We start from the raw sequence: 16,364 nt of genomic DNA on the forward strand, positions 1-16,364 counted from the left end.
CCGATGACTCTTTGTCAAAGCTGAGAAAAGGCCAGTAATGGTGGACCGAATAAATTAGGAGTGCAATAGTGGCTGGAATTAAATTAGTGCAGAGATCTTGAAGGGGTGTGGAGGAGATGACAGTGATCAGAATGATCACAACTATAAGAAACAAAGAATGGGAAATTTCAACTTTTGGTCCTTCTTAAAAGGAAAGTGAGCACAAGGGATGGTTAAACAAGACTTGTTTGTATTGTATCTGTTTCATTGTCACATGTACTGAGGTACAATGAAAAGTATTGTTCTGTGTACAGTCAGAAGTTCTGATGTGGAGATGCCGGCGTTGGACTGGGGTGAGCGCAGTAAGAAGTCTTCCAACACCAGGTTAAAGTCCAACAGGTTTGTTTCAAATAATTAGCTTTCAGAGGAAGGAGCAGTGCTCCGAAAGCTAGTCATTTGAAACAAACCTGTTGGGAATTGAACCTGGTGTTGTAAGACTTCTCACTGCAGTCATAAGTTCATAAGATACAGGAGCAGAATTAGGCCATTTGGCCCAACGTGTCTACTCCGCCATTCTATCATAGCTGATATGTTCCTCATCTGCTACCCACAATGCTAAAGACCAAGAGCGGGATTGCAAAATCAGCCAGAGCATCTCCTCCCAAGAACACATGACCGAGGAGCAGGAGTAGGCAATGCAGCCTCCCTAGCCTAAACACATTGAATGTGATCATGGCTGATCCCATCCTGGGCTCAACTCCGCTGTCCTCCATAAGCCTTCAACACATTACTAATTAAAAATCTGTCTAACTCCTCTTTGAATTTATTCACTGTCCCTTCATCCACCGCACTCTGGGTAGCGAATTCCACAGATTCACAACCCTTTGGAAGAAGTAGTTTCTCTTCAAATCTGTTTTAAATTTGCTACCTCTTATTCTAAGATTATGACCTCTCGTTTAAAATGCCCCACAAGAGGAAGCATCAGCTCCACGTCTACTTTATGATCTTCATTATTGTCACAAGTAGGCTTACATTAACACTCTAATGAAGTTACTGTGGAAATCCCCTAGTCGCCACATTCCAACACCTTTTCAGGTACACAGAGGGAGAATTCAGGATGCCCAAATTAACCAACAGCATGGCTTTCGGGACTTGTGGGAGGAAACCGAAACGCCCAGAGAAAAGCCACGCCGACACAGGGAGAATGTGCGGACACCGCAAAGACAGTGACCTAAGCCGGGAATCGAACCTGGGACCCTGGCGCTGTGAAGCAACAATGCTAACCACTGTGCTACCTTGCCACCCACTATCCATACCTTTTAACATCTTCTTTACCTCAATTAGATCTCCCCTCATTCTTCTAAACTCCAGAGAGTATTGGCCTGAACTGTTCAATCTCTCCTCATACGACAAACCCCTCATCTCTGGAATCAATCTAGTGAACCTCCTCTGAACTGCCTCCAATGCCACTACAACTTTCCTCAAAAAGGGGTCAAAACTGTGCACAATACTCCAGGTGCGGTCTTACCAATGCCGTGTATAGTTGCAACAACTCTTTATTACTCAATTCCTTTTGCTAACATTCCATTTTCTTTCCTAACCTATCTATATCCATTTGTAAGGTTCTTATTTTCTCATTGCAGCTTCCTGTCCCACCTATTTTTGTGTAATCTGCGAATTTGGTTATAGAACCTTCTATACCTGTATCAAAGTCGTTAATATAGATTGTAAATAGCTGGGGCCCAAGGACCGAACTCTGTGGCAGCCCACTAGTTACATCTTGCCATCCAGAAAAATATCCATTATCCTGACTCGCTGTCTCCTGTCTGTCACCCAGTCTTCTATCTAAACTAATAAATTACCCCTAATCCCATGTGATTTCACCTTGTCAATTAACCTTCTGTGCGGCAACTTATCAAACGTCTTCCGGAGGTCCAGATATACTACATCTCCAGGATCCCCATTATCCACTTTGCTTGTTACATCTTCAAAGAACTCACAATTCTTTAGTCCAGAAATTAACTTCTTAGTTAGTATATGGAATGGTGGAATGTGAATTCAATTTTTAAAAATCTGGATTTAAAAGTCTAATGATGACCATGAAACCATTGTTGTTTGTCATAAAAACCCATCTGGCTCCCTCATGTCCTTTAGGCAAGGAAATCTCCTGCCCTTACCTGGTGTGGCCCACATGTGACACCAGACCCACAGCAAAGTGGTTGACTCTGAAAATGCCCTCTGAAATGGCTGAGCAAACCACTCAGTTCAAGGGCAATTAATGATGGGCAGTAAATACCCAGCCAGCGACACCACATCCCAGGAGATCATTTTATTAAACTTGAGGAAGGATGTGAAGGCATTGGAGTACAGAGTCCAAAGAAGCTTCACAAGAATGATCCCAGGGAGAAATAACTGGAGCTATGAGGAGAGGTTGGGTCTGTTTTCCTTGGAGAAAAGAAAGCTGATTGGAGACTTGTAGAGGTAATCAAGATCCTGAGGGGTTTGGACAGGGTAAATAATGAAAAGCTATTTCCCCTCAGGAGTACATCAAGAACGATAGAGCACAGATTCAAAATAATTAGCAAAAGGAGCAGAGGTGATGAGAGGCCAAATGTTTCCACCCAGAGGGTGGATGGAGTCTGGAATGAACATATTCAGATGGAGATGGAGCTTCAATCAATGTATTTAAAAGGGAATTGGATTATTATCTGCAAAGAAAGAATGTACAAGGTTACAGGGATAAGGCAGGGGAGTGGGATTAGGTAGAATGTTCTTTCGGTGACAGTGAAGGCTCGATGGGCTGAATGGCCTCCTCCTGATCTGTAATGATTCTGTGGTTCTGTCAGCACAGGCCCTCCATCATCAGCATTGGAACTGAAACTCCAATCATTACATCAACACAGAACCACACTGGAATTTCAGAAAACTGGGAAATCGTCCCGAGGGCAACTGACACCAACATCAGGTGAAACTTACCAACCGCCCAATGTCTCCAACAGATTGATAGGATTGATGAAAGCTCAGTGTTTAATCTGGGAGAAGGTGAACCAGAGAACAGAAATAATTCAGAGTAAGAAAAGATCAAAATAATGTCCAATTCAGCAGATAAATCAGTCTCCTCTTATCGTTGAGGAAACCAAATATTCAAAAGTGTCTGAATCAAAGCTGATTTAGTCAATATTTATAAAGAACATCAATGCACACCCCAGCTTTCAGGCTGATTAATATCAGCAGCAACAAACTCCAGCTGTCAGAGTGAAGATGGTTCGGTCCGGGTGTGATTAACAGCAGAATCCAAATCCAATCCCTGCAGTCACTTGTGAACTCGCTGGTGCCTCAGCCTGTGGGATGACTGAGTGAATCCCTTCCCACACACCGAGCAGATGAACGGCCTCTCCCCAGTGTGACTCCGCTGGTGCTTAAGTAGGTTGGACTTCCAAGTAAAGCCACAGTTGGAATGGCAAGCATCTGGGCTGAAATGCTACTTAGGGCTCGGGCAGTGTCATTGGCTGTTTTCTCTCAGGCTGCGGCCAGTTTAATGTATTCTCTGGTCAGTACGATGATGCCATAGGCAGGGATGAGAGCAGAAAATAATTTCTCAGCCCCTGTGATCTCCTGTTTAGACCTCTTGATGATAGCGGTAGGTTGATATTTCTCAAACTGTGGGATAAGAGATCCATGTTTTGAGTCTGGTTTATAGCATCAGCTAGGGAAAGGGAATGACGGATGAAAGGGATAATGAATCCTAAATAGCACGCTCCTCGCCAGCTCACCGGGAGCTAAGGGTATGCATTATTACCACAGATGTAATGGGTGTCATTATAGGTAGAATATTGGGCAACCACTTGTTGGGACCAATGTTCTGGAATATTTGTCCCATCAGTGTGATTAGGTAGCCCTTTAAAGTCGATGGGATTCTCTTCATGTCCATAGACCACAACCTTTCTTGTGTCATGAGTGCACATTTTACTGGCACTCACATCCAAATAATATTCACATTTACTGTATCCCACATTCCATGCTCTATGATTATAGCTGATTAAACATATGCTTCCAGTATGATTATGACCAGTTGGGAAGGTTACTTGGGGTGGTTTCTGTTTCCGATCATAGACATGTTGATACCATCCCTTGAAAGTGTTTAGTGGGCTGCCTGCAGATCGCCATCTCTTAATCTCATGGTTTATCATTTCTTTGGTTCTGGTGTCTCCACATTGGGGAAGGGTAGAGTCGTGATTTTGGAAAATGTAGAATTCTGCCATTTGGGATAAAGCAAAAGGAACAGGCTGTAGTGGGATACCTGCTTGGGAATTGGTCGGGATACAAGAACACACCCAGCACTTAGAGACATTAAAGTCTCTGGCATAGATATAGGACATGTAAATGAACATGTTAACATTGAACTCCTGGGTAAGGCTTCTGGGCCAAACATGGAACTGAAAATCAATATTATGGCAAACATTTTTACAGATTCTGATTTTGGAACGTGCGCTTCACATGTGACGCGTGAATCCATGATTTATTTCTTTGGTGTTTCACAGCTGACTGGGCTGTGAGTAATATCTGGTAGGGGCCTTCCCACTTGGCTGCTAACGGATCGCGCTGAGTTTGTTTTCTGTAAACGGATTCGCCGGGCACCAAGTCGTGCCCCCCCTCAGGAGGATCGTCCCACGCCGCCGACACCTGACAGCATTTGTTATGTTTTGACAATAACTGAGTAAAGCATCACTCATCAGATGACAATCTGCCTTTCTTAAGTCAGTAGTTCCTGGCAGGGACATGGGTCTGCCAGTGATGACCTCAAATGGGCTTCGGCCTGTGGTTCTGTTTGGGGTTGCTCTGAAACTGCACAAAACTAGTGGCAAGGCTTGAATCCAATTCCTGCCTTCTTGGTTGTATTTGGACAATCGTTCTTTTAAAGTCTGGTTCATGCGTTCCACTTGTCCTGATGATTCTGGATAAGGGCACTGTAGATTCCAATCGATGTTCAGTAACCTGCAAACCTCCTGGCAAACAGCACCTGTAAAATGGGTTCCATTGTCTGAGTCAATGCTAGCTGGTACTCCCCATCTGGGAATATCGTCTTTGTATAGGACTTTGGCTGTATGGGTGGCTGTAGCCCTCCTGGCTGGAGCAGCCTCGGCCCATCTAGAGAACCTATCCACTATTACAAGGATGTCAGTGTATCTTTGACATGTAGGAAGGGTGATGTAATCGACCTGTATGTTCTGGAATGTTGCTGCAGGGGCAGGAGCTTTTAGCTGAGGCATTGATGTTATAGGTCCTAAGTTGTTCTTTTGACAGGTTACACAGCGGTTTGACACCAATTGTGCATGTGTTTTGAATCCTTTGCCACACCAACTTTTCCGGAATCAAGCCATCATCTGTCCTTGGGCTAAATCTCCCCATGAATGGATCTGTTGGGCCAGAAATGGCATCAGTGCCTGTGGGGCAACTGGTTTATCAGTCTGAACTTGTCTCCAAATATCATCATCATACCACTGGATACCCGAGTCTAACCATGACCATTTCTCTTCTTGTGTAGAGACATGTTGCATTTCACATAGATGTTGTAATAAATCGGTCACTCCCAATTTGTAGATGTGTCTTGGTTCTGCTGAAGAATCCTACTGGGAGGCAGCTTCCTTTGCTACTCGGTCTGCAAGGGTGTTTCCTTGTGCTTCTCTAGTGTTGTCTTGAGTATGGGCCTTACACTTTAGAATGGATACTTCCTTTGGCAAAGCTATGGCTTCCAGGAGGTCATCATTTCAGTGGTGGGAGTCTAGAACTCGCTGTCTGATAGGGTCATAGAAGCAGAAATCCTGATCACTTTAAAATAAACGTCTTGGATATCCAATTGAAGGACTGGAACATACAGGGCAATCGACTGAGATCTGCAAAATGGGATTAAGCTGAATAGCTCCACTTCAGCCAGCACTCACACGATGGGCCAAATGGCCTCTATCTGGACCAGAACATTGGAGGTTTGTACTCTGATAGTTGGAGTTTGTTTCTGATGATAATAATCTCTAAGGGACTGGAGTTTAATATTCTAGATATTGGTAAAATAAATCAGCTGTTTTAAACACGTTGTAGATTTTTGTCTTTCCCGCCTGAGTGTTTAACATCACCTGGCTGGAGCTCAGAAAGGACAATCTCACCTCATAGAATCAGAGAATTTACAGTGCAGATGGAGACCCACGCAGACAAGGAGAGAACTTGCAGACTCCGCACAGACAGTGACCCAATCCGGGAATCGAACCCGGGTCCCAGGTGCTGTGAATCAACGGTGCTACCCACTGTGCTACCGTGCCGCCCTTGCATCCCAGCACCCGGATTGTCTCTCTTTCTCTCCGGGTGAGATTCCGTTTGTCTCTTGTATTTCACTGTGACAGGGCAGTGACCTGATTGAAGGGATTCAAACATGGGAGTTCTGGGAAAGATGGGCAAGGATTTGGGGGATGACAACATGTTCAAAGAGTTTGGAGAGGAGAGGGAGGTTGAAGACTGGGGCAGTAATTTGTAAGGATGACAGGGTCAAGGGTTTGTTTTATTGAGGAGGGGGTGATGATGGCAGATTTGAAGGACAGAGGGACAGTACCTGAAGAGAGAGAAATGTTGACAATATCCATGGACACAGGGTAGTTGGCTGATCAGTAGCTCAGTGGGAATAGAGTCGATGGAGCAGGAGCTGGGTCTCATGGACAAGATGAACTCCGAGAGGGCATGAGGAGAGATGGGAGAGAAACTAGAAAAAAATGTGGGTTCAGGGCTCGGGGAAGGATGAAATTTAGAGACAGTTTGATCCGGTGGGCTTGTGTAAGGGAGGGAAGCAGCAGAGGAAGCTGATCGGATTTACTCAATCTCAGTCACAAAGAAGCTCCACCAGCTCCTCACACTTCTTGTTAGAGGTGAGAATGGAAGAGACAGGGGCCTCACGGTAGCATGGTGGTTAGCATCAATGCTTCACAGCTCCAGGGTCCCAGGTTCGATTCCCGGCTGGGTCACTGTCTGTGTGCGTGGGTTTCCTCCGGGTGCTCCGGTTTCAGTCCAAAGATGTGCGGGTTAGGTGGATTGGCCATGCTAAATTGCCCGTAGTGTAAGGTTAATGGGGGGATTGTTGGGTTACGGGTATACGGGTTACGTGGGTTTAAGTGGGGTGATCATTGCTCGGCACAACATCGAGGGCCGAAGGGCCTGTTCTGTGCTGTACTGTTCTATTCTATAAACTTCAAAAGGAACAGACTTTTGTCTGGGGCTGGTTTAGCACACTGGGCTAAATTGCGGGCTTTGAAAGCAGGCCAGCAACACTGTTCAATTCCCGTACCAGTCTCACCAAACAGGCGCCGGAATGTGGTGACCAGGGGCTTTTCACAGTAACTTCATTTGAAGCCTACTCGTGACAATAAGCGATTTTCATTTTCATTCATTTCATTTCAGAGATATTAAAAAGATTCAGCACACAGCGTATTTAACATAAATCTAATTTATTTGACTTTTAGGCAGAATATTAGCCCCTGTAAATGGGCTGGAGTTTGTTATCAGCAGAAAGAGACCCAAATGAACATGGTTCAGTCCTGAATGTGAGGAACAGTAAAATCCATTCACCGTGGTTTGTGGCCTCGTTGGTGTCGCAGTAGGGAGGATGACTGAGTGAATCCCTTCCCACACTCTGAACAGGTGAACGGTCTCTCTCCAGTGTGAATTCGCTGGTGATTCAGCAGACTGGATGACTGAGTGAATCCCTTCCCACACTCGGAGCAGGTGAATAGCCCCTCCCCAGTGTGAATTCGCTGATGTACAGTGAGTTGAGTTGATTCTCTGAATCCAGTCCCACAGTGAGAGCACCTAAACGGTCTCTCGTCAGTGTGAACACGTTGATGGAGCATCAGTTCCCCAGAACTTTTAAAGCATTTCCCGCAGTCTGGACATTGGAACGGTCTCTCCCCAGTGTGAATTCGCTGGTGCTTCTGCAGGTCGGAAGATTGAGTGAATCCTTTCCCACACTTGGAGCAGGTGAATGGTCTCTCCCCAGTGTGAACGTGCTGGTGTCTCAGCAGGTTGGATACCTGAGTGAAATCCTTCCCACACTTGGAGCAGTTGAATGGCCTCTCCCCAGTGTGAACTCGCTGGTGTATCAGCAGATTGGTTGAATTAATGAATCCCTTTGCACACTGACAGCAGGTGAATGGCCTCTCCCCAGTGTGAACGCGTTGGTGTTTTCGCAGGTTGGATACCTGAGTGAATCCCTTCCCACACTTGGAGCAGGTGAATGGTCTCTCCCCAGTGTGACTGCGTCGATGAGTTTCCAGCTTGGATGGGGAAGTGAATCCTTTCCCACAGTCCGCACATTTCCACGGTTTCTCCTCAGTGTGACTGCATTTGTGTCTCGTGAGGCCTGATGATGGACTGAATCCTCGTCCACACACACAACACGTGTACGGTTTCTCCCCACTGAGAACGATGCTTTTTCCTTCCATGTTCAAAATCTGCTGATATTCAGGTATGATGAATTGAGGACTCACGTCAGATCCTGATGCTTGGTTTGAGTTTCCCGACTTTGAATCCTCCCCTTCGAACACCCTGTGAAACTGATTGAAAACAGAAAATAGGGAGTGAGAGAGAACCCACAAAAACACAAAGGCAGGTTGTGAAACTGAATGAATCTGGTCATTTGTGGGGCCGACACTGGGAAAAGAAGTGGCCATGAAAACTGCTGGATTGTTATAAAAACCCAACTGGCCTCTTTGGGAGGAGAGAGAAAGAGGTGAAGAGGGATTTTGTATATCTACAAGACATCAAGAGAGTAGTTGGCAAAGCAAATTTGATCTTGAGCTTCATAAACAGTAATATTGATACCAAAACTATGCTTCTGGCGGCACGGTGGTTAGCACTGCTGCCTCAGTGCCAGGGACTCGGGTTCAATTCCAGCCTTGGTGACTGTCTGTGTGGAGTTTGCACTTTCTCCCCGTGTCTGCGTGGGTTTCCACCCGGTGCTCAGGTTTCCTCCAACAGTCCAAAGAAGGGCAAATTAGGTGGATTGGCCTTGATAAATTGCCCCTTAGTGTCCAGGGATGTGCAGGTTAGATGGGGCTATGGGGTTACAGGGACAGGGTAGAGGTGTGGGCCTAGGCAGGGATCCCTTTCAGAGAATAGGTGCAGACCCGATGGGCCAAAGGTCCTCCTTCTGCACTGTAGGAATTCTATGGTTCTAATTCTATTCAATGAATCTTTATAAAGCTCTGGTCACCACTCTTCAGGAAGGATGTGATGGTTCTTGGAGAAGGTGCAGAGGTAATTTACCAGACTGGATCCAGCAAAGGAGGTTGAGAGGAGATTTGATTCAGGGACACAAGATTACGCCAGATTTCCATTGGGTGGACAAAGAAACTCTGTTTCCATTCACTGATCGTACAAGCAGCCGGGACACAGATTTAAAGTTTTGGGTAAAACCTGGATTTAACTATAAGATCCTGAGGGGACTTGACAGGGTGGATGTGGAGAGGATGATTCCTCTTGTGGGAGAATCTGGAACAAGGGGGTCACTGTTGCAAAGTAAGGGGTCACCCATTTCAGATGGAGATAAGGATTTGTTTTTCTCTTGAGGGTTGCAAGACAGGGGGTGGCATAGTGCTTAGCACTGCTGCCTCACAGCATCAAGGTTGAATTCCCACCCTGTCTGTGCGGAGTTTGCATGTTCTCCCCCCGTCTGTGTGGGTTTCCTCCAGGTGTTCCGGTTTCCTCCCACAGTTCAAAGGTGTGCAGATTAGATTGAATTGGTTAGGATTGTATTTGCTGGAGTTCAGAAGAATGAGGGGGGATTCACAGAAACGTATAAAAAGTGGGTGGCGCTGTGGTTAGCACCGCTGCCTCATGTCGTCGAGGACCCGGGTTTGATCCCGACCCGGGTCACTGTCTGTGTGGAGTTTGCACATTCTTGTGTGGGTCTCACCCCCACAAATCCAAAGATGTGCAGGGTAGGTAGATTGGCCACGCTAAAATGGCCCTTAATTGCAAAAAATGAATTGGGCACTCTAAATTGAACAAAGAACAAAGAAAAGTGCAGCACAGGAACAGGCCCTTCGGCCCTCCAAGCCCCTGCCGACCAAGCTGCCCGTATAAACTAAAATCTTCAACACTTCCTGGGTCCGTACCCCTCTATTCCCATCCTATTCATGTATTTGTCAAGATGACCCTTAAATAAACCTATGCCCCCTAGTAATTGACACCTCTACCCTGGGAAAAAGCCTCTGACGATCCACTCTGTCTATGCCCCTCATAATTTTGTAGACCTCTATCAGGTCGCCCCTCAAACTCCGTCGTTCCAGTGAGAACAAACCGAGTTTATTCAAACGTTCCTCATAGCTAATGCCCTCCAAACCAGGCAACCTCGTGTAAATCTCTTCTGCACCCTCTCTCAAGCCACCACATCCTTCTGGTAGTGTGGCGGCCAGAATTGAACAATATACTCCAAGTGTGGCCTAACTAATGTTTTATACAGCTGCAACATGACTTGCCAATTCTTATACTCAATGCCCCGGCCAATGAAGGCAAGCATGCCGTATGCCTTCTTGACTACCTTCTCCACCTGTGTTGCCCCTTTCAGTGACCTGTAGACCTGTACACCTAGATCTCTCTGACTTTCAATACTCTTGAGGGTTCTACCATTCACTGTCTAATCCCTACCTGCATTTGACCTTCCAAAATACATTACCTCACATTTGTCCGGATTAAACTCCATCTGCCATCTCTCCGCCCATGTCTCCAAACGATCTAAATCCTGCTGTATCCTCTGACAGTTCTCATCGCTATCCACAATTCCACCAACCTTTGTGTCATCTGCAAACTTACTAATCAGACCAGTTACATTTTCCTCCAAATCATTTATATATACTACGAACAGCAAAGGTCCTAGCACTATCCCTGTAGAACACCACTAGTCACAGCCTTCCAATTAGAAAAGCACCCTTCCATTGCTACTCTGCCTTCTATGACCGAGCCAGTTCTGTATCCACCTTGCCAGCTCACCCCTGATCCTGTGTGACTTCACCTTGTATGCCAGTCAACCATGAGGGACCTTGTCAAAGGCCTTACTGAAATCCATATAGACAACATCCACTGCCCTACCTGCATCAATCAACTTTGTGACCTCTTCGAACAACTCTATCAAGTTAGTGAGACATGACCTCCCCTTCACAAAACCATGCTGCCTCTCACTAATACGTCCATTTGCTTCCAAATGGGAGTAGATCCTGTCTCGAAGAATTCTCTCCAGTAATTTCCCTACCACTGACGTAAGGTTCACCGGCCTGTAGTTCTCTGAGTTATCCTTGCTACCCTTCTGAAACAAAGGAACAACATTGGCTATTCTCCAGTCCCCCGGGACATCAGCTGAAGACAGTGAGGATCCAAAGATTTCTGTCAAGGCCTCAGAAAAAAAACAGGGCGAGACAGAGTAGATTCAGGAAGGATGTTTCCGATAGTGGGCGTGTCCAGAAATAGGGGTCACAGTCTGAGGATACGGGGTAGACCATTTAGGACAGAGATGAGGAGAAATTTCTTCACACAGAGAGTGGTGAGCCTTTGGAATTCGTCGCCACAGGAACTAATTAAGGCTAAAACATTGCATGTTTTCAAGAAGTAGGGTGAAGGGGATCAAAGGATATGGGGGGAAAGCGGGATTAGGCTATTGAGCCTAATCAGCTCTGATCGTAATGAATGGTGGAGCCGGCTCGAAGGGCCAAATGGCCTCCTGCTTCTATTTTCTACGTTGCTCCGTATCTGTGCATGTAAATGGTCCAGGAGCTATGAGGAAGAATGTTTTTACACAGCCAGTGGCAATGACCATTAAACTTGCTGCCAATGACGGAGTTTGGAAATAGACACAATAATTTTTTTTTTTTTAATTGGATAGAAACATGAGAGAAATAAACCGGTGAGGGTACAGAGATAGAGCAGGAGAATAACTCTGACTGGATTGCTCCAGATAATAATAACATTTATTAGTGTCACAAGTAGGCTTACATTAACACTGCAATGAGGTAACTGTGAAAATCCCCAAGTCGTCACACTCCGGCTCCTGTTCGGGTACACAGAGGGAGAATTCAGAATGTCCAATTCACCTAACAAGCACATCTTTCGGGACTTGTGGGAGGAAACCGCAGCACCCGGAGGAAACCCATAACAGACACGGGGAGAACATGCAGACTCCGCACAGACAGCGACCCAAGCCGGGTATCAAACCCGGGCCCCTGGCGCTATGAAGCAACAGTGCTAACCATGCTGATTAGAGCTAGCATGGACTCAATGGACCGAATGCCCTTCTCTGCCCTTTTTCTATTTTTTTAAAATAAATTTAATGTACCCAATTCATTTTTTTCCAATCAAGGGGCAATTCAGTGCAGTCAATCCACCTATCTGCCCATCTTTGGGTTATGGGGGCAAAACACAAGCAAACACGGGGAGAATGTGCAAACTGCACATGGACAGCGACCCAGAGCCGGGATTGAACCTGCGACCTCGGCGCTGTGAGGCAGCAGTGCTACTCACTGCGCCACCGTGCTGACAGCTGACTCTGACATTTCTGTCTAATCTCGCTTTATAATTTAACCCTGGAGAGTTCAGATATCATTAAGGTAAAGCTGTCCTATACTCCCTCCGAGGCCATTCTATCCTTCCTCTGGTTTGTTGTCCAGAACTGAACACAGTTCTCCAGGTTTGGTCTAACCAGGGTTTGTGAATCTCGGGCTTTTCCAGTCACACTGAGACCTGAAATCTTCCCTCACAGACAGAACAGACAAACCTTTTACCTTCCACACCCAGATGCTGCTGATATTCAGGTTCTGATGAATCGAGTGACTCTGTCAGATCGCGATGTGACATTTGGTTTGCGTTTCCCGTCTGTTAAACCTCCACTTCCAGTATCCTGTAAATTTACAGAAACCTCACTGTCAGTTTAGGATAGAAATTCACAACATTCTCTCCTCGCCAACTTTGATTAAATGTATTCCTGGAGGTTTGATCACATGACCTGCCCCCATCCTCCAGCCATTAATCGGTCAACACATCCATCCTTGTGACACACTGCCTTCCTCGGCCAATTGGGAAGCAAAAGGTCTCATTACCTCACAGGACAGTGTTTGACTGTCAGCCAAACATCCTTTATCCCATTTTCAATATTTTTATATCCGCTGAAGAGAAATGTTCAAAAATCTTCTTTCCTGTCCCTATGATTTTCCAGAAATCCAGGTATGAATCTCACCAAGGTAGAAGGTAAAATTTGAATTTGTTGAAAATTTACTGAAGACCATGAAACCATTGTTGGTTGTTGTAAAGACCCATCTGGTTCACTCCTGTCCTTCAGTGAAGGAAATCTGCCATCCTTACCTGGTCTGGCCAAACCACAACAATGTGGTTGACTCTTTAAATGTCTTCTCATCCAGTGGAAACATCTTCCACTTGTCTATCACATCAAACCTTTTCATAATCTTACAGGATCAGGCCATCCTTTATTCCCCTTTCCAGAGAAAAGTTTATGCCCTGTCCAATCCCTTTTGCCAGGTGTAACTTGCCAGTTCAGGCATAATTTAAATATATTTGCCTGCATCGTCTCCAGTCCTTCTAGGTCCATTTTGTGATGTGGAGACTTTACTTAATCTGAGCAGCAAACTCACTGTTGTCCTCAAATGCCTGTATGTTGCAGTATTTTAATCATTTTACCATTAGCTGAATGTAAGATGGGACAGAAGAAGCAGATCCAACGAGTCTGTAACACTGTAGAACATCTACAAACCTGCCTCTTCCCCACACTGCTAAACAGTTGACTTTTTCACTCTTAGCCTGTCAGCTATGGTATTAAGAATAATGTGTCAGAGAAAGAGTGGATTTCAGCTCGATGACACTCGGCCAGACTAAATTTTCGTTCACAGGGTTGTGGAGCTAATGTCTCCATGTCATAAAATGGATCTGGAAGGACTGGGAAAGTATTCCAGAATGATGCCTGAACGAGCAGGTTACAGCCAGCAAGAAATGCAGAGGCTCGATGAGCCATATGGTCTCCACCCGCTTCCATTACTTGTGTTATTATGAACATCTCTGTAAATAATTTCTTTTTTTTTATAAATGTTTTTTATTCAGTTTTCATGTTTTATATTGAACAAATTACAAATTGTTAGAGAGAGAAAAAAAAAACACGCAAAAATTAACATATATATTTACAGGTGAGCATCTTCGTAGTAATAACTGTGGCCTCCCCCTCTTTGCCGGCATACATATCTTACATTCCCCAACATGTTTATTGGCATTTATTTAGTTTGGTTTTGGGCCTTAGCTAGCCATCAAACCCCCGTAACGAGCCCGTAGCCCCCCCCCCCCCCCCCTCCCCGCCGGCTACCTTCCCCCGACTATTCTTCCTCTTGTACGTTGGCCACAAACAGGTCCCGGAACAATTGCATGAATGGCTCCCACGTTCTGTGGAAGCCGTCGTCCGACCCTCGGATGGCGAATTTGATTTTCTCCATTTGGAGAGAATCCGAGAGGTCGGACAGCCAGTCTGCAGCTCTGGGCGGTGCTGTTGACCGCCAGCCAAACAGGATTCTACGGCGGGCGATCAGGGAGGTAAAGGCAAGGGCGTCCGCCCTCCTCCCCAGGAATAGATCTGGCTGGTCTGAAACCCCGAAGACCGCCACTATCGGGCATGGCTCCACCCTCAGCCCCACCACTTTGGACATAGCCTCGAAGAAGGCTGTCCAGTACTCCACAAGTCTGGGGCAAGACCAGAACATGTGGGCGTGGTTGGCCGGGCCTCTTTGGCACCGCTCACATCTGTCCTCCATCTCCGGGAAGAACCTACTCATACGGTTTCTCGTTAAGTGGGCTCTATGTACCACTTTTAGTTGCGTCAGGCTGAGCCTTGCGCACGTGGAGGTGGAGTTGACCCTATGCAGTGCTTCGCTCCAGAGTCCCCACCCTATCTCCATCCCCAGGTCGTCCTCCCATTTCCTTCTTGTTGCGTCCAGTACGGTGTCGTCCCTATCTACCAGTCGGCCATACATGTCACTACAGTTCCCTTTCTCTAGGATACTTGCGTCCAGTAGGTCTTCCAGTAGTGTCTGTCGTGGCGGTTGTGGGTACGTCCTTGTCTCTTTTCGTAGGAAGTTTTTGAGCTGCAGGTACCGTAGCTCGTTCCCCCCAGCTAGCTGAAATTTCTCTGTCAGTTCGTCCAGTGTTGCAATCCTGTCGTCAGTGTATAGGTCCCTGACTGTCAGTGTCCCCCCGTCCTGTCTCCACCTTTTGAAGGTGGCGTCAGTCAGTGCTGGTTTGAACCTATGGTTGTTGCAGATGGGAGCCTTGTCCGACATTTTGTTCAGGCCAAATTGCTGCCGCAGTTGGTTCCAGGATTGGAGGGTGGCTGTCACCACTGGGCTGCTGGAGTGTTTTTTGGGTGGGGATGGGAGTGCTGCCGTGGCGAGGGGCCCGGAGGGAGGTCCCCATGCAGGAGGCCTCCTCCGCACGCACCCACTCGGCTTCTGGCTCCTGGATCCATCCCCTTACTCGCTCGGCTGTTGCCGCCCAGTGGTAGAATTGTAGATTCGGGAGGGCTAGCCCCCCCCTGGATTTTGTTTCTGTAGGACCTTCTTTGGGATCCTAGCATTTTTACCCCCCCATACGAACGCCATGATAAGTTTGTCCAGCGCTATGAAGAAGGCCTTGGGGATGTAGATCGGAATGGATCTAAACAGGAAGAGGAACCTGGGCAATACGTTCATTTTGATCTTCTGGACTCTTCCTGCGAGGGAGAGTGGGAGTTGTAAATCATTTCTATGCAGACACAACAGATGCAACAACCACCAGTTCATCGCCTTCCCTCCCACATTCCAGGATTCCAAACATACTTTCCAGGTGACAGTGATTTACTTGTACTTCTTGCTATCCACTGTTGTGTATGCACTGCTCACGATTTGATCTTCCCTACACTGAGGAGATTAAATCTGGATTGGGTGACTGTGGAACATCACCATTCAGTCTGCAAGCATAATCCTGAGCTTCTGATCATTTTAATTCCCCGCCCCATTCCCACTCTGTCCTCAGCCTCCTGCACTGCTCCAATAAAGCTCAAAGGAAACTCGAGGAACAGAACCTCATCCTCGATCAGGCAATTCCTGACCTTCCAGACACAACATTCATTTCAGTAATTTCAGATTATAATCATCACTCCGATATTTTTAGACAGTTGGTGCTGGTAATGGTTCTGCTGTTGCCATTTATACCTCACCTGGACCTGCCTTTTATTCTCTTGTCCTATTAGTTTATTTACTTATCTCATTGTCACCCAGATTTATCTTGCACCATTATCCCCTTTGTCATTTCATCACTTCAGCCTTACA

The 16,364-nt window shown here is 46.3% G+C and overlaps 1 protein-coding gene across 1 annotated transcript in view; it reads right to left on the minus strand.

The window, feature by feature from the left end:
• Window positions 1-16,364, minus strand: part of LOC119959941 (zinc finger protein 850-like) — a 48,654-nt gene that overhangs the window by 10,837 nt on the left and 21,453 nt on the right. The window contains exon 3 of the mRNA XM_038787924.1: window positions 7,601-8,355. Coding sequence (XP_038643852.1) covers window positions 7,601-8,355 — 755 coding nt within the window. The remainder of the gene's footprint in view (window positions 1-7,600; window positions 8,356-16,364) is intronic.

Source organism: Scyliorhinus canicula, unplaced genomic scaffold, assembly GCF_902713615.1.
Source record: "Scyliorhinus canicula unplaced genomic scaffold, sScyCan1.1, whole genome shotgun sequence".
Lineage (NCBI taxonomy): Eukaryota > Metazoa > Chordata > Chondrichthyes > Carcharhiniformes > Scyliorhinidae > Scyliorhinus > Scyliorhinus canicula.